Genomic DNA, 24142 nt, shown 5'->3' on the forward strand with positions numbered 1-24142 from the left:
ATACAAGATCAACTTAGACAAACATAACATAACATAACATAATATAACATAACAAAAAAAGAAAATTATCCCCAGATCAGATCTTAACACATGGGCCTATCTCCATAAAATCCATTCATTTTAGATTAAAATTGGCTTCCAATCGCCAATATATCGCTTCCCTTACTATTGTTTTCCTCTTTAGTTTGCTTTCCCTCTTATTAAATCCAACTGAGTTATTCCTACATGTTTTCTCTATTCCAGACAAATCACTAGCTCTGTTTTGATATTTTCTTTTTTAAAATACTCTTTGGCTTTGTGGAACAAAATAATGTAAGGCATGATTTAGTTTAGGAACAGCAAGGTCCCACTCCGCAACAAAATGCTTCCAGATGGGCAAGCACATTTTCAAAAGCTTGACATAATGCATTCCACACACCTTGCCGTTGACTTCATGAAGAATTTTCATCAGGTTCCTTGCAATGTATGAAGGACAGTTGGTGGTTTGTACACACTTAAGTAATGCTTCCAGTGCTTCTGACAACTTCTGCTGCGTCATCTTTTGCTTGTGTTGAGTTTGTTGTACTTCAAACAAATTCTGAAGGCACTAAATTATAAAACAAAAGGAGGGGAAGGCATCCAGGAGCTATTCAGCACAATAGCTGTATAATCAGTATCACCCAACATGGTTCTGAGTAGTCTGGACACCAGCCACCTTGCCCCCAAATGGAATGTTTGAGACTGGGAAGCACTTTTCCCAAGACTCCTTCACCATCAGATGCTACTGAGCAGATGGAATGGTGATAGAGAAGTATATTGTTGTAGCTGACAATGCTGCCACAGAATAAGATTGCAAATGGGCTCACACCAGCCTCCAGTCAGTCGTTATGTGTTTTCTGCCACCTGCACCCTAGATGCCTACTTTGCCATTTCATCCTCCTCAGTTCCTCAGGATACTGGGTCAGCAACTAGGTGCAGCTCATTGGGGGCCCAGACAGAGACCAGAGCCTCTGTAGGAATGCTGGATAAAAGCATAAAACTCCTCAATGAGAAAGTCGGACACTACCTAAATTATCTGGACAATCAAACCTTGGCTTAATAAACTGAGACATGTACCATGTTTATGAACCCTTAATGCAATCCCTTTACTCCCACTTTACTCCTCCCTCCATGTGAGGAAGCTCCTGTTAACCATTGTTTCCACTTCTTAAACAGGAAGCAGGAGCCAACTTTAACCATCACTTCTTATTCTCGCTGTTTGGAAGCCAGTCACCGTAGTTTCCTATTTTGGATGCAACAGTCACCTATGGCTAGCTGTAGCTTCCTGGCTTGATTCTCAAAGCAGAAGTAAGGGGCCCAAATGTGGATGCAAAAAACCTCACACATGTCTCATCTTATTAAGCTGACATTTGATCATTCAAATGTGGCTACTGTCATCTATAACCTTCTCTATCCTGGTAATGGCAAGATCATCCACTTCCGGAATCACTGGGAGACAAACAAGTATGGCGAATATCTGATTCAAAACGGGTAGCACAGTATTTTGCCCCTGAGGCTTACCTGGATTATGTAATTTTGGTCAGATATTATCTCCTCAGCTTTCTGCATTAAATTATGAATGATATGATGAAATGCAGATTCTTTTATTCCACTTAAAGAATGAAGGCAGTTTACAGCAGCTCTTCTGACTTCGCTCACAGGACTTCCCAAATTGATCAGCAAAGCTATGATCACTGGAAAGGGAGAAAAATAAAGAGTTAAAAAAATGATGGCTAACAATTGTTAAAACATCAACAACTTGCTAACAAACTTTCCATTGAAATTAGAAATCTCATTTGTCTAGCCAATTGCTGCATTTTAGAAACATTCCACCCCATCTTTCTGTGAGCATCCTGATGAACAGTTGTAAATAAATAACCTAAATAAAGTAAATAGGTAACTAACACCTTTGTTCAGGATTTCGCAGTCAGCACATTTCCTGAATTAAGTGCACAGGCTAGGTTTGCATGAATATCCTTGCAGATAATCATCCTCCACAGACTAATTTACATCTCCTTGTAGGTTCTCTCTGTTTCTATGTGCCATGTTTGTCCCCCTAAATTACCTACCTAACAGGAACGACAGTAGCCTAACTATTTTCAAAAGGTCTTCTCTCATTTCGGGGGGGGGGGGGGAGAGCCTTGTAAAATACAGTGGTACCTCGACTTACGAACGACTCGACAACCGAATTTTTCGACTTACGAATGGGGGTAATGGCCGCACGCTTATGAATGTCTCGACATCCGGAAAAAAACCGCGGCGGTTTTAGATAGGGCTTTTCCAACTTACAAATTTTCAGATAGGGTTGCTTCGACTTATGGATTTTTCCGTTTCCAATGCATTCCTATGGGAAATCGTGTTTCCAGTTGCGTTTTTCGACTTACGAATTTTTTTACTTACAAAGGTGCCTTCGGAACGGATTAAATTTGTAAGTCGAAGCACCACTGTATGACAAAAAGACCAGTGCACAGTACCTGGGGAGTCTGCTGATGTCAATTGTCTTTTCCTCTGCACAGACTGCGATGCAAGCATGGCGCGCCCGATGTACAAAGCCCGAGTCTGTTGCACGGCATCCATCACAACGTTCAGCTGATTTGAGAGGTTGTAACTGTACGTCCATAAGACTGAGAGGAATCTGAATTCATGCTCTGGATCTTTCAAATGTACCTTCAAATTTAAAAAGGAGAGTCCTGAATGTGCACATGTGTGAACTAAATTACAGTAAAACTTCGACCAAATGAGCATTTTAAATAAATGTATTAAAAGCGCATGGATTAGACTAAAAACCAGAAAAAAGTTCTAGGATATATGTATTTAAATCGGCTGGGACGATGTGGGTAGTGGAGGAAGGGGCAAGCTACCTCAAACAGAAGTTTCATCATTGCACGGAAATGATCAGCATAGATTCCCTCACTGGCTCCACGGACCAGAATGTCAAAGAGCTCCAACAGCAGGTGTAAGTAGTTTTTGCTCGTTTCACTTAAAGTTTCAGGGTTCCACCACAACTCATCTGCATGAATGCACAGAAACAGGGAGCAAAGACTGATCAGAACAGAACAAGGCTTTCTGCAGGCCACAAAACTAGCACTGGTCACCATTCCACGATCCATTCTTTAGAAAACAATGTGCAGTGTTGCAACGAGCATAGCAATTACAACAGGACTTTTTAAAAATGGTATTATTTTGCAACCAAAAATTCACCTTTCAAAAAGGAATCTGGAGGCAGCAGGTCTTGAATAAAGCTTCTGAGCCAAACGATGAGCAAGACAGAATCTTCTAAATCCACAGCTTCTCCATTATTTAACTTTTGTATATATGTTGTTAATGCCTCCAAGAGCAAGTCACTGTCAGATGTGAAATCGCAGAGAAATGCCTGAAAATGAAAACACTGCTCTTTATATGTAGCGGTTCTCTCTCTGCCTTCTTCTTTTTTTTTAAGAGCAATGCGTACCACAAACACCTGTCTTTAAATTCAGAAGCCCCAAAAGAATGTTGCTATTCAAGATAAACCTTGAGTTAATTCTCCTAAAAACTTAACACTGCATGTTTGGGGATGGCAATGCCTAGTGAAGGAGGGGATGGGTTGGAATACTAGTCCCCAAGTGATTGCATCTGAAAAAACCATAGGCTTCCTGGGGTGCTAATAGCTTCACTTGATCCATGCTTTGCTCCACCCAGGCCCACTATGACTGGTCACTGCCTTACCTGGCCTTATGTAAAGCATGTGAAGCTCACCAATGCCTTCCATTTGCTTTATCCATTTCTATTCCTGTCTGGTACCCTGGTTCCAATTCCACTGTGTGCTTCTCTCCCTGAGCATGCAACATCTGAGTTTCAGGAAAGGACCTCAGTATGCTCCTCTGGCCTACAATTTCCCCTTCCCCTTTTTGCTAAGATTAGGTCTTCCTTTTCACTGCCCAAGGAGCACCTTGCCAAAACCTGGTTGTTTTAGTTTCAAGCATCGCAACCGTACACCAGTGCAGTTTAGAGCTGTACTGCAAAGAAAGCAAAAATACTTCTGATTGAAAGCTGAAGTGATACAGATAAGTCTTAATGAAGCTGCCTACTACTACGCAACATATTTTAGAAGTATCTACCACGGAACAAACATCCCTTCTTTTTGCTGCCTAATTCTCATTTTCTTTCAGTCCAGCTTACAAACTCGGGAGTCCTCACCTCTGCATGGTAAGTGTCTTCAAATATTTGTACTTTTCTCCTCAAAAGATAGAAGACCTTCAAAGCCAGTGGCAAACGACACTCTTCTGCTTGCAAATTACTGCGGCAGGACTGGACAAGAACAGAGCTGATAAGGTGAGCAGTTATCTTCTGTAGCCCTGAATGAGACTCCTTCTCAGCAATACTGATGAGACCTTCCACCTTGAAAGGGAATTAAAACACAGGTAAAATTTTCAGATAGATAGATAGATAGATAGATAGATAGATAGATAGATAGATAGATAGATAGATAGATAGATGATAGATAGATAGATAGAGTAACATTAGTTCTTTAGAAAGAAGGTTGGCCAAAATCTGCATTTTGGCTTCTCTGTATATTTCCCCTATCCACATGCCATATACAGAACCTGGTTTTAACATATAAAATGAGCTAAGGATGGGAAGGTATTTTAAGAGCATAAAGAAGAGAGTCTGTTGGATCAGGCCAGTGTCCCATCTGGTCCAGCATCCTGTTCTCACAGGGGGAAATCTGCAAGCAGGACCTAAGCACTCTCCTCTCTTGAGGTTCCCAGCTACTGGTGTTCAGAAGCATTACTGTCTCTGACTACGGACATAGAGCACAGCCATAGTACCCTTCCCCTTCCATGAATTTGTCTAATTCTCTTTTAAAGTCCTCCAAGTTGGTGGCCATCGCTCATATCATGGCATTAGTAACCACTCTCCAGAACATTCTCTCTTGGGTAATTCATGAGGCAAACAGTGATAAGTCTTTAAAGCCTCTTAAAAAGGTATCTGTTTACACAAGTTTCCTTGGAATGTAACTCTTAATTTTTAACATGTCTTTGTACACTGCTCAATTTTATTTGTGAGATACAACTGGCATTTTGATTTTTTAGGAAATGTTACTGAACGTTGTTGGATTTTTGCTGCTTTGGTTTTTATAGAAACTGCTTAGAGCTTTTAAAATAGGAGGTGGTATAATTTTTAAAAATAAATAAATGGCCTGGGGGACCATGGGGTGTTGCTGCTGGTCAGAGCAGACCATATCAGGGACAATAATTTTGCTCAAGCTTCGTATATGCTTGTTCTGCACATTTCTTTCAATGTGAAGCAGTGCAAATTGTGCAAAGTTAAGCATTCCGTGCCCATCATTCAATCTGGGTTTCAAGAACTACAGTTTGCATCTTCCTGATCTATGAGTTGCTTCATTGTGATAATGCCTGTAATCAAGGATCTTTTTAATCTACTGGTCAAACAACTTAAAATAACAGCTTTTTATTTAAAAGAATACTGTATTGTCAATTACACACATACCATTTGTAAAGTGAAGGAAGAATCCTCTGAATTTAGGTTCTCTGACAAGAGGCTGATCAGTTTTGCATTAGATGCACCTATCACATCTTCTGACTTAGAAACTTTAACCACCTTTTTGAAAGCTGTTTCACCAAAAAGCAAAAAATAGCATTAATACATCACACACATCATCAAAACCAGTATGCTTAAAGACAATGGGAGACTGCCTAAAATCTGCAAAACCTTTGCCTTCAGCATAGCCTTCTTCACTTCATGTTCAGAAATGCAATGTCATTAATGTTTTTCTAAAGTCATATCAACTGCCTTTTTTATTGTAAGAAGTTATTCCACATTGCCAAAGCCTTTCTTCTTTGTATCACACACGCTTTAAAAATAAAAAATTATATTCCTCTGAGTGCAGAAAATGCTATTGTAAATTTCGTTTGACTACAACCTAAGTTTTTGCTGATAAAATGTTTTTGAACAATAAAAAATAACTAAACCAAAAACATCTTGCTTCTTTTTGAGCTACATTTTTGCGGGCATTTTTAAAAGAAAAATGTAAGTTTGTTATCTTACTGTAAATAATGCTACCAAAAAACCCGTGTCACTTATTTTAGGAACCCATCTTTTTATTTTTAACGGCTTACCTTCTGGCCAGCCTTTCAGCAAAGGATGTAGGGAGCAAAGACCAGAATCTGCTACACAAAGTGCTACTTTCCATTTGGCAGAGTTAGAATCACTGCTGGTTATGACTATAAATGGCAGCACCTTTAGGACTAATTGGTTTAAGAGCTCTTTATTCTCTTTAAGAATCTCTTCTTTGATTAAAAGGTATATTGCAGCCTTCAGGATCTTGCACCTAGCACACACATGGAAGGAATAAAAATGGGTATTTTTAGATCACATCTCCAAAATCAAGTTTTGCAACACAGTTCCCCTTCCTGAAATATTTTAATATTGGCATGTTATTTAATATGATGGAAGCTGATGACTGCATTGCTGAAGAGCATCTACTAGCAGAACTTATTAACACAAGTTTTGTATTGTTTGGAGAAATGGTACGCTCTTAAACACAAAACCCAGCTCCTTGTATTATATGCTTGAAGATATGGAAGATGCTATATATTTAACTCTTCGTTTATTGCTAGGAATCCTGCCACTGCCTCTTTTTGAGTAACTGAATCCTTGGCTTCAATCCATTGGAAGAAAGGGGGAGGTGATATTTGTCAATTCCCCAGTGCCACCTGCCACACTGTTCTGGAGTTTCCCTCCAGATGCTGCAGAAGATGCTGCAGAGGGAAGGGGGAAATCAGCAAATGCCAGCAGAAGTCTCTGTCGGATGGGAACCACTTAATTCATATTCCTTTAAGATACAATGATTCCAGAATAAAGTAACAATATGCCACTAAATCAGAAAAGTGCATTGTATAACCTGATCTCCAGACAAGAAATTAAATTAAATTCGTAAAATAACTAAAATTCTGAGAACGTATGAAGAGACCTTTAGCAAAGGTTGCCTTTAAAGAATCCAAAAGGGAACTGTAAAAAAGAACACTTACCATTTTTCATCCTTTGACAGGTCAGCTCTTTCAAAAAGACACAACAGACTGAAGCCAATTTGTTCATCAAAAGTCTTTGAATTAAGCAACCAGGTCTAGGAAAAAGGAACCAGTATAAAACAACAACAACAACATATGCATGGACAAAAACTAGAAGCAATTGTATAGGTCTAAAGCAAAATTTCAGGTTTACTAAAAAATATTTTCAAGAAGTGCATTTTATATTCATGGGAAACTGCTTTTGAAGAGAAAAACCTAGGGATTTCTAGATTGCTCTGTGAAAATTGCTATTAAACTCCTCTCTTTCAAGGGAGAGAAAAGGAAATCTCTTGAATTTTCATGTTAATTTAGTGGCAAGACAGAACATTGGTTTCCACTAAAACTAAGTGAACAAAGCCATAACAAATGCATTGTGATAGGATTGCAACCTAAGAATAAGTGATGAAACGGAGAACTATCAAACATACTTTAGTATGATATTTCTCTTACTGCATGGCCGATACCTAACAAAGAATGCTTTTCCAGAAACGCATGCCATCGTAAATCAGGCAATCACAACTGATAATAAAGAATTTCTGGGCCCTTGAAGAGATGAAGGCCTACCTCCAATGTACCAAGAGATGACATAATCACATCTAGATTATCATCCTTAAGTCGTGCTAAAATTGCTTCTTCTATAAAGCAGTCGTCAAAGCCTTCCTGAAAAGAGAGGAAGGCCGAGAAATCATCATACAATTCAATTACATTCAAAAGACGTGGACTAATACTTTTAGTAAAATGCCAATTCCAGTTCAGAAGCAGACACAATATTATTTAGATAATTACACATTACTTATGACAGTAAGCTGCAAGACAGATGGCCTATAGAATCACAGTTGTAGCATTCATATGGCAACAGACTGTGTCTAACGACATAATCACAAACTATAATTAGCCGAGGGCTTTTCTGTATTCCCATGATCAGCCTTGCAGTGTTGACTGTATATCATGCTCAACACACAATAATAGGAAAGAGTAAAGGGTAGCAGAAACTCCGCCCCTCTCCAAATCACTAGGCCCAAGAGGAGTGAGGAGAGAACAGTTGACTGCTGATGTTCAGAGGCTAAATTAGGAAGTAGCTTGCATGCTGTAAAACAATAGCAAAAGAAGGAAGACATTTGATTGGGGAAGAGCTATAACCCAGTCGTAGAGCATCTGCTTTGCATACAGAGGGTCTCAGGTTCAATCCCAGGCATCTCCAGGTAGGTCTTCAGAAGTTGCTGCCTGAAACCTGGGAGCGCTGTTTCTGGTCAGCATAGACAATACTGAGGTGGATGGACCAATAGTCTGACGCAGCATAAAGCAGCTTCTTATGTTCTAATCACCCCTCCCAGTTGTCATTGACAATGATGGGTTGGATCCAGGCTTGCACTCAGAAGAGGAAGGTAGGATGAATGTCAATGACCCCTCCTTCCTAATGCAGCGCCATGAGGATTTGCTTCAGGGGTTGGGGGACCCGATGGAGCAGTAGGACAGGTGGCACAGGAGAAAGGAGAGATCAGTGAAAATTGCCTCCCACAGAACTGGAGGCTTTTAAGCAGAGGTCGGATGGCCATCTGTCATGGAGATTCCTGCATTGCAGGGAGTTGGATGAGATTACCCTTCCTCAAGCTCCCCTTGCATCATAGCCCCTTCTGCGAAGGAATAGAGCCCTTTTGTTTGTGAAATGGACACTCTGGATCCAATTAAGCCAGTTTCACCTTTTTACTGACATGAAGGAAACAGAGATTTGACTGCCCCCTATTGTTAACAGATAAAATGAAGAAAGAGCCAATGAGAAATAAATAGTGGGAATTTACCTTTGGCTACTGTAAATGTACATTTTTCTGCTGCACCTGCACAGTGCTTGCTAAATCATCTAAGATCCTAATTTTTAAAAGTGCAACAAAAGGCAAAAAACCAAAAAGGCAAACAAACCTTTGATGCTTGAACAATTTCTTTCAAATGCTGAACAGCCAGAACTCTGACCGCTGGCTGCGGATGATTCAGGCTAAGCAGCAGAGACGTATCGGAATCTTCTAGAAACTAGGGATACAAATGAAGATGACCTGAGCTGTACCCACTTAACAACAAAACCCACTGAACTCAATGGGATCTACTTCTGTGTAGACATACAAAGGATTGAGTGGTTACTGTGTTAGCAACGTATATATTATTCATAATAATTCTGAAAATGCCTTGATTTCATCAATACTGATAAGATGCCGTAACAATGCAGTCATCTGTCATTTTACAAAGAATTTTTTACCACACTTGCTGACTATAATGCTGGTACAGAAACACATTCAAAAAGAAGCAATCTCAAGGATCTTTGACTTACCTGATATTTACCACCACTCATGGAAAGAGAAATAAACTGGTGGAAGAGATCCTGTTCCTTCTGATTTCTAACATCTTTCAGATATTCCTCCAGTACCAAATCTAGAGTTGCAGAATATCTGCCACAGGAAGAAGAAGAAGAAGAAGAAGAAGAAGAAGAAGAAGAAGAAGAAGAAGAAGAAGAAGAAGAAGAAGAAGAAGAAGAAGAAGAAGACAATGTTTTCCAGAGAGCATTTTAGGGCAGTCTATTCTCTTGAGTTTCAGGGAAGGTAAAAATTATTTTCATGCTATTATAAAGACACCGGGCGGTATTCAACAAACTTGATCCCTCAGTGTAAGGACTTCTGGCTGCCAACATAACTACCTCTCCCTCTCCTCTGCTCCAGGGATTTCCCCAGTCACCCACAGCAAATTAGGGAATGCTGTGGGATGCGTGTAGGGGGGAAATCCTTGTGCTAATGGAATGAGTGCATTGGACACAATCTATTATCCTGCATTAAACACTTAATTTAGGGCAATAAATTATATACATCTAAAACACCAAAGAGATGTTTACTGTAAATCAGAAACTAATCTGTTATCAAACTATTAAGTCCCTAATACTATTAGAGCACTAGAACGTACTCAGTGGCTGCACCTAGGCTTTTAAATTCTCTCCCAAAGGAGCATTGTTTTGCATCCACCTTGAAGCATTATGCACAGGGTAGCTAAAGCCTTCCTGCTGAGGAGAGATTTGGGCAATGAACCTCCCCCTAACATTTGGGAGAGTGCACAAGGGCATAAAATGCAAAGTACCTACACATTTAGGTTACAAACTCAAGGCTCATGTATACTTTCCATGCCCCATGATAGCAACAACCAGTCTGGTGCCCCCTCCAGATGTTGGACCAATCATCCCTGATGGTTGGCCACACTGGCTAGGGATGATGGGAGTTGTAAAGTCCAAGAACATCTGGAGGGGCGCACATTGACCTTCACTGCCCTGTGACCCCAGATTACTGACAACAGACATATTGATTTTAACAGGCAACACATCTCTCTCCACTTACTTTCTTTCAAAAAGTCTGATTAGAGGAAGCAGCTGCTTATTCAACTCAGCCATTTTGCCCGGATCAGAGTCACTCTCTACACCATACGAGATATACCCTTCCAGAAATTTACTGAAGCGGAAAGAAAATGAATAAATTATCACCTTACAGAAATATAACAAGTCATTTACATTTTGACAGTTCTCAATTCATTTCAAAAGCTAGTAATTAGATTTTATTTCCCTTGTGAGCTTCTTCGTTTTAATAGCAAGCCTACATGCAAAGGAATTTTCTCTCTCAGTGCCAGTCCTGAATGCACTATAGTTATTTTTATTCACAAAAATGCAATGGAACTTAAAATATGAATATGTTTTCATTTTCCAAGTTATGGATCTCTGCTTGTGTCTAGAATAGGCAACCGATATATTCTAGAAAGTCACATTGCAAGATGAAAATGAGTCAAAATCTACTTGATGCTCTCTAGATCACCAAGGACAAGAAATAAACTCACTCAACAGGAGAGGCTAGCTTACCAGGCCAATAAACGATCCAAATCTTTTTCTAAAGGTATACTTGTAACTATAGCTTCTAGATGTTTTATGGAGGTTTCATAATCAACCAAGTCAGATTTCTCTTCCATTTCTGAAAAAGGGAAAAAGTATAAATACATTGTAACTATTTTTTAAAGAAAGAAATACTGTACATTTATATTGAAAAGTTCCCTATGCTTAAACTGTACTGGAGCACAAATAAAATTCTGCAGTACAGCAGAATGTAATATTTTCTGTCCTATGTTGGTTCCATGTCCCTGTAAGAAATATCCTGTTTCGCAGTGATGGCCAAACTTGGCCCTCCAGCTGTTTTGGGACTACAACTCCCATCATCCCTAGCTAACAGGATCAGTGGTCAAGGATGATGGGAATTGTAGTCCCAAAACAGCTGGAGGGCCAAGTTTGGCCATCACTGCGAGGCTAGCTTACCCCAAAATAATTATGCTTCTAAGGGGGAAACCAAACACCTGAGCTCCTATATCTCATTTACAAAAGCAACCACAAGGAATCCATTAACATACCTGTCTTTCCATAAACAACTGATTGAACTAGGTGTGGCAAGAGGTAATGCAAAATTGGACTGACATCGTGAGCTGCTGAAATTTCATGAAGGATGGCAATCACATTGGGAACATCACACAGATAGGTAAACGGCCTGCACAAAAAAGAAAAGACCAAAAGCAATCATAAACATGTGTGCACTCTTAACAGTTTGAAGAGGTTTAAGCTGTCAGCCACCTGTTATTAAGGTGACTAAGCTGTGGAATCAGGGAAGCTGGTTATCTTTGAAGAGCCAGGAAATTAGCTGCTCTTGTTCTTCTGCACACGGTAGGAAGCATTCACTTAAACTGGATTGCTCCAATCAGCTTGCAGTTGTCGCTTCTTTGCAAAATCCTGGGAGATACGCAACAGCAGGGTCCCCAAACTAAGGCCCGAGGGCCGGATGCGGCCCAATCACCTTCTAAATCCGGCCCGCGGACGGTCCGGGAATCAGCATGTTTTTACATGAGTAGAATGTGTTCTTGCATTTAAAATGCATCTCTGGGTTATTTGTGGGACCTGCCTGGTGTTTTTACATGAGTAGAATGTGTCCTTTGATTTAAAATGCATCTCTGGGTTATTTGTGGGGCATATGAATTCATTCATATTTCTTTTCAAAATATAGTCTGGCCCCCCACAAGGTCTGAGGGACAGTGGACTGGCCCCCTGCGGAAAAAGTTTGCTGACCCCTGCCGGGCAACAGCATGCAAGCATCCTGGCCGCTTGCTGGTAGGTAGTCCCATTTTACTGTCCTGCTTTTGCCAATTCTTACAACTTTGCTTACCAGCTGGGCAATGCTATTCTAGCCACTCCTCTTAACTACTTGATCTTGTATGTTGGAGCCTCCTGGAAACAGAGAGCTCAACTTACTTTTTCCCAAGCCCTTCCTCCTTCTGACTCTGTAGCAGGATGATGAGGCACCCTAAACCCTCTTTGATAAGGGAGGGCGTTTTGGTCAAAGTCTTGCTGATTTTCAACGCCAAGGAACGAACCAGAGACACTTCCATTGTCATCTTCACAGCCAACTGGCTTATGATCATGTAGGTTGCTGCTCTGTAATCCACCAAGGTTGACTTCAAACCCTAGGGTGAGAAAAGCAATCCAAAATATTTTTGACAATTTGACAGAGAAACAGCGCAGGTCTTTGGGAGGAGTATTTAACAGAGTATTTTGGAAAACTCACGTCTACAAAAACTTTAATGCCTTAAGGTAAAGGGACCCCTGACCATTAGGTCCAGTCGTGACCGACTGGGGCTGCGGCGCTCATCTCGCGTTATTGGCCGAGGGAGCCGGCGTACAGATTCCAGGTCATGTGGCCAGCATGACTAAATCGCTTCTGGTGAAGCAGAGCAGTGCACGGAAATGCTGTTTACCTTCCCGCCAGAGCGGTACCTATTTATCTACTTGCACTTTGATGTGCTTTCGAACTGCTAGGTTGGCAGGAGCTGGGACCGAGCAATGGGAGCTCACCCCGTCGCGGGGATTTGAACCGCCGACCTTCTGATCGGCAAGCCCTAGGCTCTGTGGTTTAACCCACAGCGCCACCCGCGTCCCTTACTCCATAAATTAAATAATATCCACTTCTCAAACAAGGCAGCTCCTGCTTCTGAAAAGCAATCCCAGAACTGGGCTATTGCCAATAAATACAGTAAAATTTCTCACTACCAGTGGCTACAACACTGAAGTCCCATTTGTGACCTGGAAACACCAGGGATGAGGATTATAAACAGCCTTGTGCTCTCATGTGATAACAACACACCCACCCCAATATATAATACTGTACAATTGAAATACAGATGGAAAAAGTAATAGCTGAGAGAATGTGAGAGACAGAGAATCATTAAGTATCATTTTCATAAAATGCTGGTGCATCTGGAAACCATGACATCAACAGGCTTTCGCTTCAAAGCCAACATTCAACATGCGGCTAGTTAAAAAAAAGGAAATCTCTGTTTATCTACTGCAAAATACATTCCCACAAACTAACAACTGCAAATTGAAAGAGCAAAAGTAATCACTTCAGGAAAACTGTACCTTTTGGATATAAGGAAGCAGCTTGGAAACTAGAGAGTCTGTTATACTTGCTGCAGCCCCAAGAGCAGACACAATTGTAGAGGCATAAAAAGTAAACAGGACTCTCAGTTGTGTTAAGTTCCCTGGATAAAGTGAAAAGGCCTAGAGAGAGAAGTGAGATGTGTATTAAGGATAATGATAAAACAAAGGCAAAAACGGCATCATTTGCTTTCCATACCGTGTACCAGACAGAGATCCTGTACAAGCCACACATGTTTTAGCCGACATTCCAGCATTGCAGGGGGTGGACTAGATGACCCCTGGGATTCCTTCCAAACAGAGAGAAGCTCACCACCCTCAAGCACATGTACCGGATCCCCAGTTGGTAAGCATGCAAATGGACCCCAGGAAATTCAAATTGCCTAACAAGATAATAGTTATTTCCTATTGAGGAATGCTAAATTCCTATTTAAAATAACACAGTTGCCAGGGAAATATCCTTCATTAGAAGAAAAATAAATCAATCAATCATGAAAGATCAGCTAAATGGATCCAATAATTTTATAGTGTGATATTTAGTAATCGAAGCCATTGTTCAGGTCTGCCCAGCATAAGTGGGCCGCCACACAATAACTGCTACTTAGCATTTCTAAACAATTTCTCTTTCCTTTCAGTGTTTCACTGAAGTGGTATTTAAACAGATGTGGAGAACATCAAATTGACACTGCCCTGGAACAGCACACCAACCTTTAAAGATTTTGTCACTAGACTACATATGAAATCCATGAAACCCAGGTCTTTGTAGCAGTGTGTGATCAAAGTTCCCCTTGCAAGAGGGACTCCTGGTTTCTGCAATTGAGGCAAAAAAGAAAGGATCAGAAGAGAAAGACAAAAAACGATTTAATTAAAATTCAGAGAGAAAATATAGAAAACAACAAGTAGTTCTCATTATAATAAATTCAAGGCACTCTACATCATAGAGAATAATCCTGTATCTAGTTACATCAATCTATGTACCACTGATTCCCATGGTATTTGCGAACACGCCACTACAGTGGAACCTCGGTTTATGAACACCTAGGTTTACGAATTTTCGGTTTATGAACGCCGCAGACCCATCTGGAACGGATTAATTCACTTTCCATTACTTTCAATGGGAAAGTTCGCTTCAGTTTATGAACGCTTCAGTTTATGAACAGACTTCCGGAACCAATTACACCCATACTTCGGGTTAAGTACGCTTCAGGTTGAGTACTCTGCGGACCCGTCTGGAACGGATTAATCCACTTTCCATTACTTTCAATGGGAAAGTTCGCTTCAGTTTATGAACGCTTCAGTTTAAGTACTCCGTGGACCGCCTGGAACAGATTAATCCACTTTCCATTACTTTCAATGGGAAAGTTCACTTCAGTTTATGAACGCTTCAGTTTATGAACAGACTTCTGGAACCAATTGTGTTCATAAACCGAGGTACCACTGTAGTTATATGTGTGCAGCCATGTGGCTAAACCTATAACAATAATAATTTTATTATTTATATGCCACTCATTTGACTGGATTGCCTCAGCCACTCTGGGCAGCTATGCATCAAGGAACTCCTGGCAGTGTTGCTGGACCAATCGCTTTCATGCTAAACTACCACAAAAGTTCGTTGTGAAAATTAATTGGGGGGGGGAAGGTGAGTGATTATGTAAGCTGTTCTGTGCTCATTGGAGGAAAGATGAGGAAATATATTATAAATTAATATGATGTTTCTCCATGCAATTCAATTGGAATTATTTTCAAGTAATTTTGTACAAGACTGCAGCCTACACTTCCCAGTAGACATACATGAAATTGTGTTGCTAGTGACAAATAAGTAAATCAGTGGAAGACTGAACAGGCATAATAAAAATCCTGGTTTATTCTGTTTAATGTCTTGAAAGGTATAGTCAACAATATGGAAAAAGCAAAACTTAAAAAGCAGTGAAAGTATACAGCAGAGACAGGGAATCTGTGGCACTAGGGGTGTTGTAGGACTACAACTCCCATAATCCCACACCACCAAACATGCTGGCTGGGACATCAGATGTCATATTTCATCCATTGCCCATGCTGACTAGGCTTGATGGGATTTGGAGTCCAATAATATCTGAAGGGCCACAGCTTCCCAGTCCCTGGCATACAGAGAAAAATGAACATAGTTGAAAGGGAACTGTAATTATGGGGCCAAAAAAGCAAGACATTCAATTTAGTAAGCTGACTCTGACCAAGCCTACAGCCAACATGCAAAGAAGGCAGATACACATGAAGTTCAAAGTGTCAAAACCACTGATGAGATTATGCTGCAGACAACCAGGGATAATACAGTAGAACTTCTACTTACAACTGCCTCCACTAGTGGACGTTCCAAGTTGCGACCACGGCAAACCCGGAAGTAACCGGCGGGTTTGCCGCTTTCGCGCCTGCGCAGAAGCGGGCAATCACCGCCCGTGCCTGCGCACAACGGTGCCCCCCCTTCGCCATAAGGACAGGCCTCCAGAACGGATTGTGGTCATGAGTAGAGGTTCCACTGTAACAGTATTAGAAATACAACCACATATATTCATCTTTTGCTACTTCACCTGAATCGGATACAGCCAATGCCACCTTTGAGTTGGGTCACTAATTTTCAGAAGCTGGATAACTCGCACAAACAACTTTGTCTCATGATAGGGCAATACACAGCCAATCAAACTGTCCTGGTTGTACAGATGGATATGAAACCTAACAAACAGACATAACACAACCACATGATTAGACATAGGAGTTTTTTTGTCAAATACATTTACTTCACAATAGCTCCAACCGATCACAGTATTGCCCATCTAGCATGGGGCAGTATTTGAGACTGATTTGCAAACTGCAGACCACAAGATCCAGCCTCACACAATATAAAGTGAAAGTTGATTACACATCTTGACTAATGCTATAAGTTCCCTGAATTGCCCTGGAATGTTGCCATCTTGGGACAATGCTTATTGTAACTGTCCCAAATATGTGGGCAGTTTACTATAAACAAGGTTTAGAGGTGCATGAATGGATTACCTGTGAATCAGCCACTCCAGGCACTTCTGTGCTGGTTTGAGCATGAAGTAAGGAGACAAGTGAATCAGGAACAATGAAATATTTTCATCCAGCTGCTGGTTTACTGCTTTTGTTTGGACACTCCGTTCCAAACCTTTGGACTTTTGACTGAAAAGTGTTGGCTGAAAAATCTCAAAGGAAGGATCAATCCCCATCAGCTCATCTAGCCCAGTGCACCCTAGGAAAGATATTGGAATACTTTCAGTACTTCACACAGTTTTTATGAGCCTGTCAGTCAGTGACAAATCATTCTATGCAGAGGATCCCTGGCAATGAAGCCACATGGGGCAAATAATGTTTGATCCGGCAAATGCACACATACAGCTGTCAATTCACATTGGCCAGAATCATAAACCAGGTGTTACTTTCTCCACACAGATGCACTGTAGAGCCATTCAGTCTGGAGCAATTTACTGATATCTGTACAGGCTCAAGGTACAAACAACACAATTGTATTTATTATATATACATTCTTCTTTATAAGCGAGTTTGTTTTATACTACAAGACATTGTTCTTTTAATCATCCCAGAACCAACTAAATTGCAATCTCTCACAATATTTATGCAACACAAGTTTCTTGTAGGTTTCTCCTTACACAGTGCAAAAATGGGTAACCATATTGGCTGCAAGTAGCAACGACTTAAGGCTGTTGCTTATATGGGGTGGAGTGGGGTGCTGGGGATGGGCTTTCACTATTGTGTCAGATATAACAGGAGTGTAATACAGAATGCCCCAATTTGTTATTAAACATACAACCTGAATTAAACAGCTATCAAAATAATGTTTATTTATTTTCTTCTCACAATTGCAAGGTTTTATTTCTCTCAGGCAACATACTTTTGAACAAGAAACAGCTAGGAGAATTCCCCCTTTCTACACATATATCAAATGTTTATGAATTATCAGCCAAGGTTAAAGGTAAAGAAATTCCTGCTTATAATCCTGAGCAGAATATGAAATTCACCAAAACAATCTTACTTCATCTGGAGCAGCAGAAAACAGATGACCCTTTATGGTAAATTGGCAATTAACCTTGTTCAGAGTCCACAAATGCATTCACAAGTGGCAAACATATTCTGTGCTGAGCAGACATGTGGTCTTTCACAGAGTCCAAACTGAAAGGTGCATTTCTGATTTCATGCTCTTTTTTGGAGAAATGATGCCTGACCCCTGTTTCTGATAACTCCAAAACTTAAGCCAGCATGAGAGACAGTATCTTTTTCCTCCGCAAGTGAAGACAGTTAGCAGTAACCACAAATTGTGGCTGGTTGCATAGGCCAGCCGAATTTATTGACCCCTCAGGCATCATAAAAGTCTGTGATCTTAGGCCCCTCACTTACCTATTGCAAAAAATGTCTCCCTGTCAATATTGGCAGCTTCCTTACAATCAAACAGTAGTGATGCTACTTCACTTCGAGACAATAGGCTGGCGTCATTCTGAGGGAGCGCAAGGCGCTTCAGCTGGTGAGCAAGGGATGTCATTTTTTAATCCTGTGGGGAGGAAATAAGAGTTTTTAACAGATATAGGAAGTATTAGATAAACCAAAATCTATCAAAAGAATCTCAAGTTTTGTACCAATTTGCTAATAGCAAAATCATAAGTAGGTTGCACCAATTTTGGCTGATGCTAAAAGCCACCATGAAATCTACATTAATAGCTAGCTACAGAAGGGCATAGGAGCCTGCAAAACAACAACAACATCATCATCATCAACAACAACAACAGTGAAGCAGCATAGGAGTTAAGAACACCTGTCATGAATTGAAGTTGTCAAAATATTCAAACCTTGGCTCAGTCATTAACTCACTGGGTGGTTTCAGCAAGACACTAACTCTCCATTTCAGTCACCTCACCCTATTTCCATATTTGTAATAAAGGCACTTCCAACTTAAAGGTAAAGGTAAAGGTAACCCTGACCATTAGGTCCAGTTGCAGACGACTCTGGGGTTGTGGTGCTCATCTCGCTTTATTGGCCAAGGGAGCCGGCGTACAGCTTCCAGGTCATGTGGCCAAATGACTAAGCTGCTTCTGGCAAGCCAGAGCAGCGCACAGAAACGCCGTTTACCTTTCGTCGGAGCGGTACCTATTTATCTACTTGCAGTTGCCATGCTTTCGAACTGCTAGGCATTATTGCAAATATTACTGAGATTAGGTTAGCTAAACCAGGTACATGGAAACTGTGGCCCTTCTGATGTTTCTTGGACTACAGTGTCCATCATCCCTGATCATCAGCCATGCTGGCTACAGCTGATGGCACAAGGCCTCCCAACAAGAGATTCTATATCCTTATTTCCATGCACATTGCCACTAAGTATGAACTCATACATACATGTTCATTGGTCATACGCACATGAGATTGTCATCACAGGGGAAATGCCATAGAGGAACATAATTACTGTACAATACTTTAAAATGGGAACAGCTTACAAGTCTAGCTTCCTCCCTGAGCGAGGAAACATCACACACGAATTGTTTGTGTGAACCTCCTCATCCCACACTTACATGGAATCAAGTCCTATTGAACACCACCTTCCTGAACTTTAATTCAGCTCTTAATTCAAGTTAAACAAGCACAGAACCAGGCTATACTTTCCACCATAGTCTGCAGTGTGCACACCTTTCCAGACCTACAACCGTGGGCTAAGCTCTGTACATGACCTATAAGGTAAAGGACCCCTGGACAGTTAAGTCCAATCAAAGGAGACTATGGGGTTGCAGCGCTCATCTTGCTTTCAGGCTGAGGGAGCTGGCATTTGTCCACAGACAGCTTTCCAGGTCATGCGGCTAGCATGACTAAACTGCTTCTGGTGCAACGGAACACCATGACGGAAACCAGATTGCACAGAAACGCCATTTACCTTCCCGCCGCAGCAGTACCTATTTATCAACTTGCACTGGGGTGCTTTTGAACTGCTAGGTTGGCAGGAGCTGGGACAGAGCAATGGGAGCTCACCCCGTCACGGGGATTTGAACCACCAACCTTCTGATCAGCAAGCCCAAGAGGCTCAGTGGTTTAGACCACAGCGCCACCCATTCCCTTACATGACCTATAACCATTAAAAGGACACACTCTCTGTCCATATGTATTGCAACCTTCTCCCCAACCCCAACTTCCTATGCTAAGAAGCCAGCGTTGGGGCTTGGGAAAGAACCTTCTTGAAAGCTCTTGAGAAAGATAGACTGTCTGCAAAGGAAAAACTGGCCGTGAAAAATGGCAGATACTAAGAGCACAGCAAAATGCAAATGAATGACAAATATCCCATAGTAAATAACGAAAGTGGGTCTGCAGTTAATACAATGAATCCAGACTCTGTAGTAACTCTTCAGCAACTGATCAAATGTTGCAGTGCTGCACGAGAAGGTGAGCCTCGAAAGGCAATGCGAGACCCGGGAAGAAAGAAGCTCAACGCTTCACGCTATCTGAAGCCGCCGCCTGTTCCGACAGAGCTTCGCGCTGAGAGAAGGCGACATCTCGAGCGGAAAGGACTAACCTGGGACGCTGCCGGTTCCCACGCTGTTTCTTTTTCTTTTTCCTCCACGTGGGAAGGTCCACCAGGTGTTTCACCTATGACCCGGAAGCGAGAGCGGGGACGCGTGCTTCCGCTTCCGTCGTTAGAGGGTAGTGGCAAGGGTAACGGAGCCGGCGTCTCTCCTTTCCATCCGGTCTTTGCTCTCTGCTGCCCCCGCGAGGCCTCCGGCTGCCAAGTGGCCGACTGACGCTGCTGAGAAGGGAGGAATTAAACGAGGGGATGCGCAATGAATTCAGCTTAGTTTGGGGACTCCGGCTGTTTATTTATTTATTATCCATAGTTAACGTGAAATCTGAAAGACAACATTGGTATATCATTTGGCAGAGGGACTTTTGTGTGTGTGTGTGAGTGTTTTTTTTGTTGAAACACCTCGTTTGCTTCAGTTGGTAAAACCTATCAGAGTTGCTGGGCTCAACCCACCTCCGTGCTTTTTATTCTTTTTGCTGCCAAAAAGGGGTGGGGTTTGTTTTTTTAGGAAGGGAGGGAAAAAACCACTTGAGGAGCCGGATTAGGCCCGGGAACAGGGGTCTAGTTTCAGACGACACTAGCCATCCCCGAACTAGGGAATAAGCTCCACTAAACTGTAGGACATAGTTTAGTAAAAACCCATAGGATTGCCAGATTAAACTCAAAGAAACGGGAAAACTGCAGAGATTTGGTTTTCTCCAGGCACACAGAGAGATCCCCATAACAGCTACCATACTTGCTCCCCTCCCTCTCATGAGCACACATGCAGGTCACTGCATTAGGCAGTTGTAGAAAATGGCAGACCTGTGCACACTTCTTGCTTCCACATCCAGTCTCTCGCCCTCGGCCTGTGCTCCCCGACCAAGTGGAATCAGGGGAGATGGATATGGGAATCAGATGCCCCCCATTCCCCAAAACAGTGTGTGAACTCATGCATGCTTGAACAGGGTGTTGTAAAAATTTTGCAGAGCTACACGGCCCTAGAATTAAGTGGATCCTCGACCCAGGAAGAGTCCAGGTATCCTGGCAAGCAGACAAAGTTTAAGCGTCTCCTGCCCACCAAATAACAGAGACCAAACCAGGACGTGCGAAGCAAGGCACTTTTATTTTTGCTGTTGCAACAGGGTCCTTCCTCTCACACAGGAGAACAAGGAAGGAACCCCAAACAAAGATGTCTTGTCCTTAAAAAGAGATTTGAAATTGGTTTCAGCCCACCCCCCAGAAGCATCATCCATATGTCACAGAAGGGGTGTAGCCCAAGACCCCTCTCCCTAGATTCATCATAGGTACATCATGAAAGGGGAGGTCTGGTGGCAGTAATCTGAGCATCCTGGACCCTGCCCCCTGCCCCCAAAACCTAATCAACAAAATTGAGAGATATTTACATTTCCCTGTTTCCCAGCCAAGTTAATCACACCCTTTTGTCTGGCAGTCAGGTATCAGGATGCCAGGGATTATCACTTTAATTCCTGAGACAATGAGAAGGTTCCCCCCACCCCACTTCTTCCTTGCAGAGGAACACCTGGTCAGAGAGAGTCAAAATGGTGTCAGTCAGGCCTGTTTTCCTGTGCTGCTTCAGACATGTTTCTGTACATTCATGTACATGTTTTATGAACAATTATTATATATATATATATGACCTCAAAATTCTTATAACAAGGGGGAGAAGAGGAAAGAGGGCTCTTTACACCTTACGGAGATCCTTCCATCTCATTCACTCAACCCACATAGGGAAGGATTGGATCCTATGTTTGCACAGTACTTCAAGGAAGGAGGCATTATTAAAAAACAAATTAAACTTATGTGCCATATTTCACAGGAAGGATGAGGATCATTGAATCCCCAGGCACAGATGTTGGCTTGTATTGCTGTGATGATTTAGAGGGTAATTCACACTGTGTCTCCTACTTGTTTTAACTTTGGGATTACCCCATAAATCATTTTGCATGCTGTGACACCAGCAACACAGCATATCAACACTCTTCCTAACAACACATCTATATTATTTTGCATCTTTTTCTGAATAGAACAAGGCTGCCACCTGATCATTTTAAATGTAATTTACTGTGAAAATGCATGGCTTGTAAATTTAAGAGACAGAGGTGACACATTTTCATTGTTCAGTGAAGAAATTCTAGATGAAGGGAATGGTGGGCGCTGGATAATAGGAAAAAGTGATAAATGAGAGAGCAGAGATTCCTAGGTGAGGATTTCACCAGAATGAAGGTGTAATGGAAGGCAGGATATTGCAATGCACAGAAGACAAGGAGACGAGCGCACATCATTCTGCCCACATTAAGTGGTTGTATCATGTGTCCATGAGTGACATCCCAGCATTCTCCACAACATTGCTAATGATAATGGAAACATAAGAAACTGCCCTGTGCCAATTCCCCCCCCCTTTAGTCCATTATGGCGCACTCTGACTGGCAGCAGCTACCATTTCAGGCAGATAACTTTTCCCATTACCGGACGCTTGCTCCTTTTAACTAGAGATAGCACGGATTAAACCTGTATGCAAAGCATGTACTCTGCCACTGAGCTATGGTTCCTCTCCAAATCTAGGATACAGGATCCTAGGATCACAGACCACTTCACTGGTGCTCCTAAAAATACTAATGTGTGTGGTCTGTTCATCGCTAGAGCGGCAGACAGAGAGGCAAGTGTTTTTAAGACAGACTAAATGGGATATGCAAATTTACCAGTGCTTTTTTTTCTTAAAAAAACTGTTTAGGGGTCCTCTCATTTTCCTACTCACATTGAAATGCTGCCCCTCAATGAGGCCAAACTTAGATTCACAAAATGTTTAGGGGTATGTGTACCCCTGCATCCCCCCAGAAAAAAGCAATGGGTTTAACAACATATATTCCATGCTATATGGACGTGGGTGGCGCTGTGAGTTAAACCACAGAGCCTAGGGCTTGCCAATCAAGGTCGGCGGTTCGAATCCCCGCAACAGGGTGAGCTTCTGTTGCTCGGTCCCAGCTCCTGCCAACCTAGCAGTTCGAAAGCACGTAGATAAATAGGTACCGCTACAGCAGGAAGGTAAACGGTGTTTCCATGTGCTGCTCTGGTTCGCCAGAAGCGGCTTTGTCATGCTGGCCACATGACCTGGAAGCTGTACGCCAGCTCCCTCAGCCAATAACGCGAGATGAGCGCTGCAACCCCAGTCGGTCACGACTGGACCTAATGGTCAGGGGTCCCTTTACCTTTACCTTATTTCATGCTATACCGAAAGTGTTTTTAAGTCTGCTAAGTTCTCCCGCTGGCGAATCTAGGCGCCTGTGGGTCAGATCTGTTTTCTACCTCCGCAGATTTCCCCTTCTAGCTTCATCCCAGTGAAACAGTGAATATCACTTCAGAGGGGCTCCCAGTCCTCAAGGGTCCCTCCTTCGAGCACATGTGGGGCTGCACTGGAAAGTAAGCCCTGAAAGCGCCTCAGGGTAGAATTCAACATAGTGCAAAGTTCCATTTTCTCCTTGCACAGTGAAACATCCTGCCCCTCTCCTCCTGGCCTGTGTCCCCTAAATCTGCTCTAGGGGTTCCCCCTATCCTCTGAAGCAGATCTGGGGATGACTCAAGGAGGGGAGAAAGTCCCATTGGGTAAGTAGAAGTCTTCCCACTTGGTACCATTACAGTATTTAGTTGAATACAGCCCTCAGTGAACATGCTTTGGGATACTATCCTGCAGAAATTATTTGAATGTATTGTATTTAAATGAGAGATTGCTATAGACAAAGCCAACAAATTGATTCCAGTTTTGGCCACAAGGTCAAAGGGTGGTGTAATTTACTGGCATCAACTTCTCAGACTGACTAGGCCCTGAATGGACTCACTAGATCAGGGGTTGGGAACCTATGGTCCTTGGACCAAACTTGGCACACCACACCTCATTTGGCCTATGGAGCCATTTTCCCCGAACCACACACACCTGACAACTTATTTCTTGCAAGCTGTGGAGCAGGTAGAGATGTGGCTGCAGAAAGCAGGATGGAACCA

General features: G+C 42.0%; 1 protein-coding gene across 1 annotated transcript in view; it reads right to left on the bottom strand.

Moving 5' to 3' along the window:
* The window catches only part of HEATR1 (HEAT repeat containing 1), a 39039-nt gene extending 18794 nt beyond the window's left edge, over positions 1-20245 (bottom strand). Inside the window, exons 1-22 of the mRNA XM_035108386.3 lie at positions 20138-20245; positions 17986-18136; positions 16606-16822; positions 16143-16284; positions 14287-14388; positions 13561-13701; positions 12397-12608; positions 11508-11641; positions 10969-11077; positions 10457-10567; positions 9409-9526; positions 9006-9113; positions 7653-7748; positions 7050-7144; positions 6138-6349; positions 5509-5630; positions 4195-4395; positions 3220-3391; positions 2880-3028; positions 2493-2685; positions 1540-1712; positions 419-586 (exon numbers count right to left, since the gene is read on the bottom strand). Coding sequence (XP_034964277.3) covers positions 419-586; positions 1540-1712; positions 2493-2685; positions 2880-3028; positions 3220-3391; positions 4195-4395; positions 5509-5630; positions 6138-6349; positions 7050-7144; positions 7653-7748; positions 9006-9113; positions 9409-9526; positions 10457-10567; positions 10969-11077; positions 11508-11641; positions 12397-12608; positions 13561-13701; positions 14287-14388; positions 16143-16284; positions 16606-16822; positions 17986-18127 — 3117 coding nt within the window. The 5' untranslated portion in view covers positions 18128-18136; positions 20138-20245. The remainder of the gene's footprint in view (positions 1-418; positions 587-1539; positions 1713-2492; positions 2686-2879; positions 3029-3219; positions 3392-4194; positions 4396-5508; positions 5631-6137; positions 6350-7049; positions 7145-7652; positions 7749-9005; positions 9114-9408; positions 9527-10456; positions 10568-10968; positions 11078-11507; positions 11642-12396; positions 12609-13560; positions 13702-14286; positions 14389-16142; positions 16285-16605; positions 16823-17985; positions 18137-20137) is intronic.
* Positions 20246-24142: the final 3897 nt, after the last annotated feature.

Source organism: Zootoca vivipara, chromosome 3, assembly GCF_965207765.1.
Source record: "Zootoca vivipara chromosome 3, rZooViv2.hap1.1, whole genome shotgun sequence".
Lineage (NCBI taxonomy): Eukaryota > Metazoa > Chordata > Lepidosauria > Squamata > Lacertidae > Zootoca > Zootoca vivipara.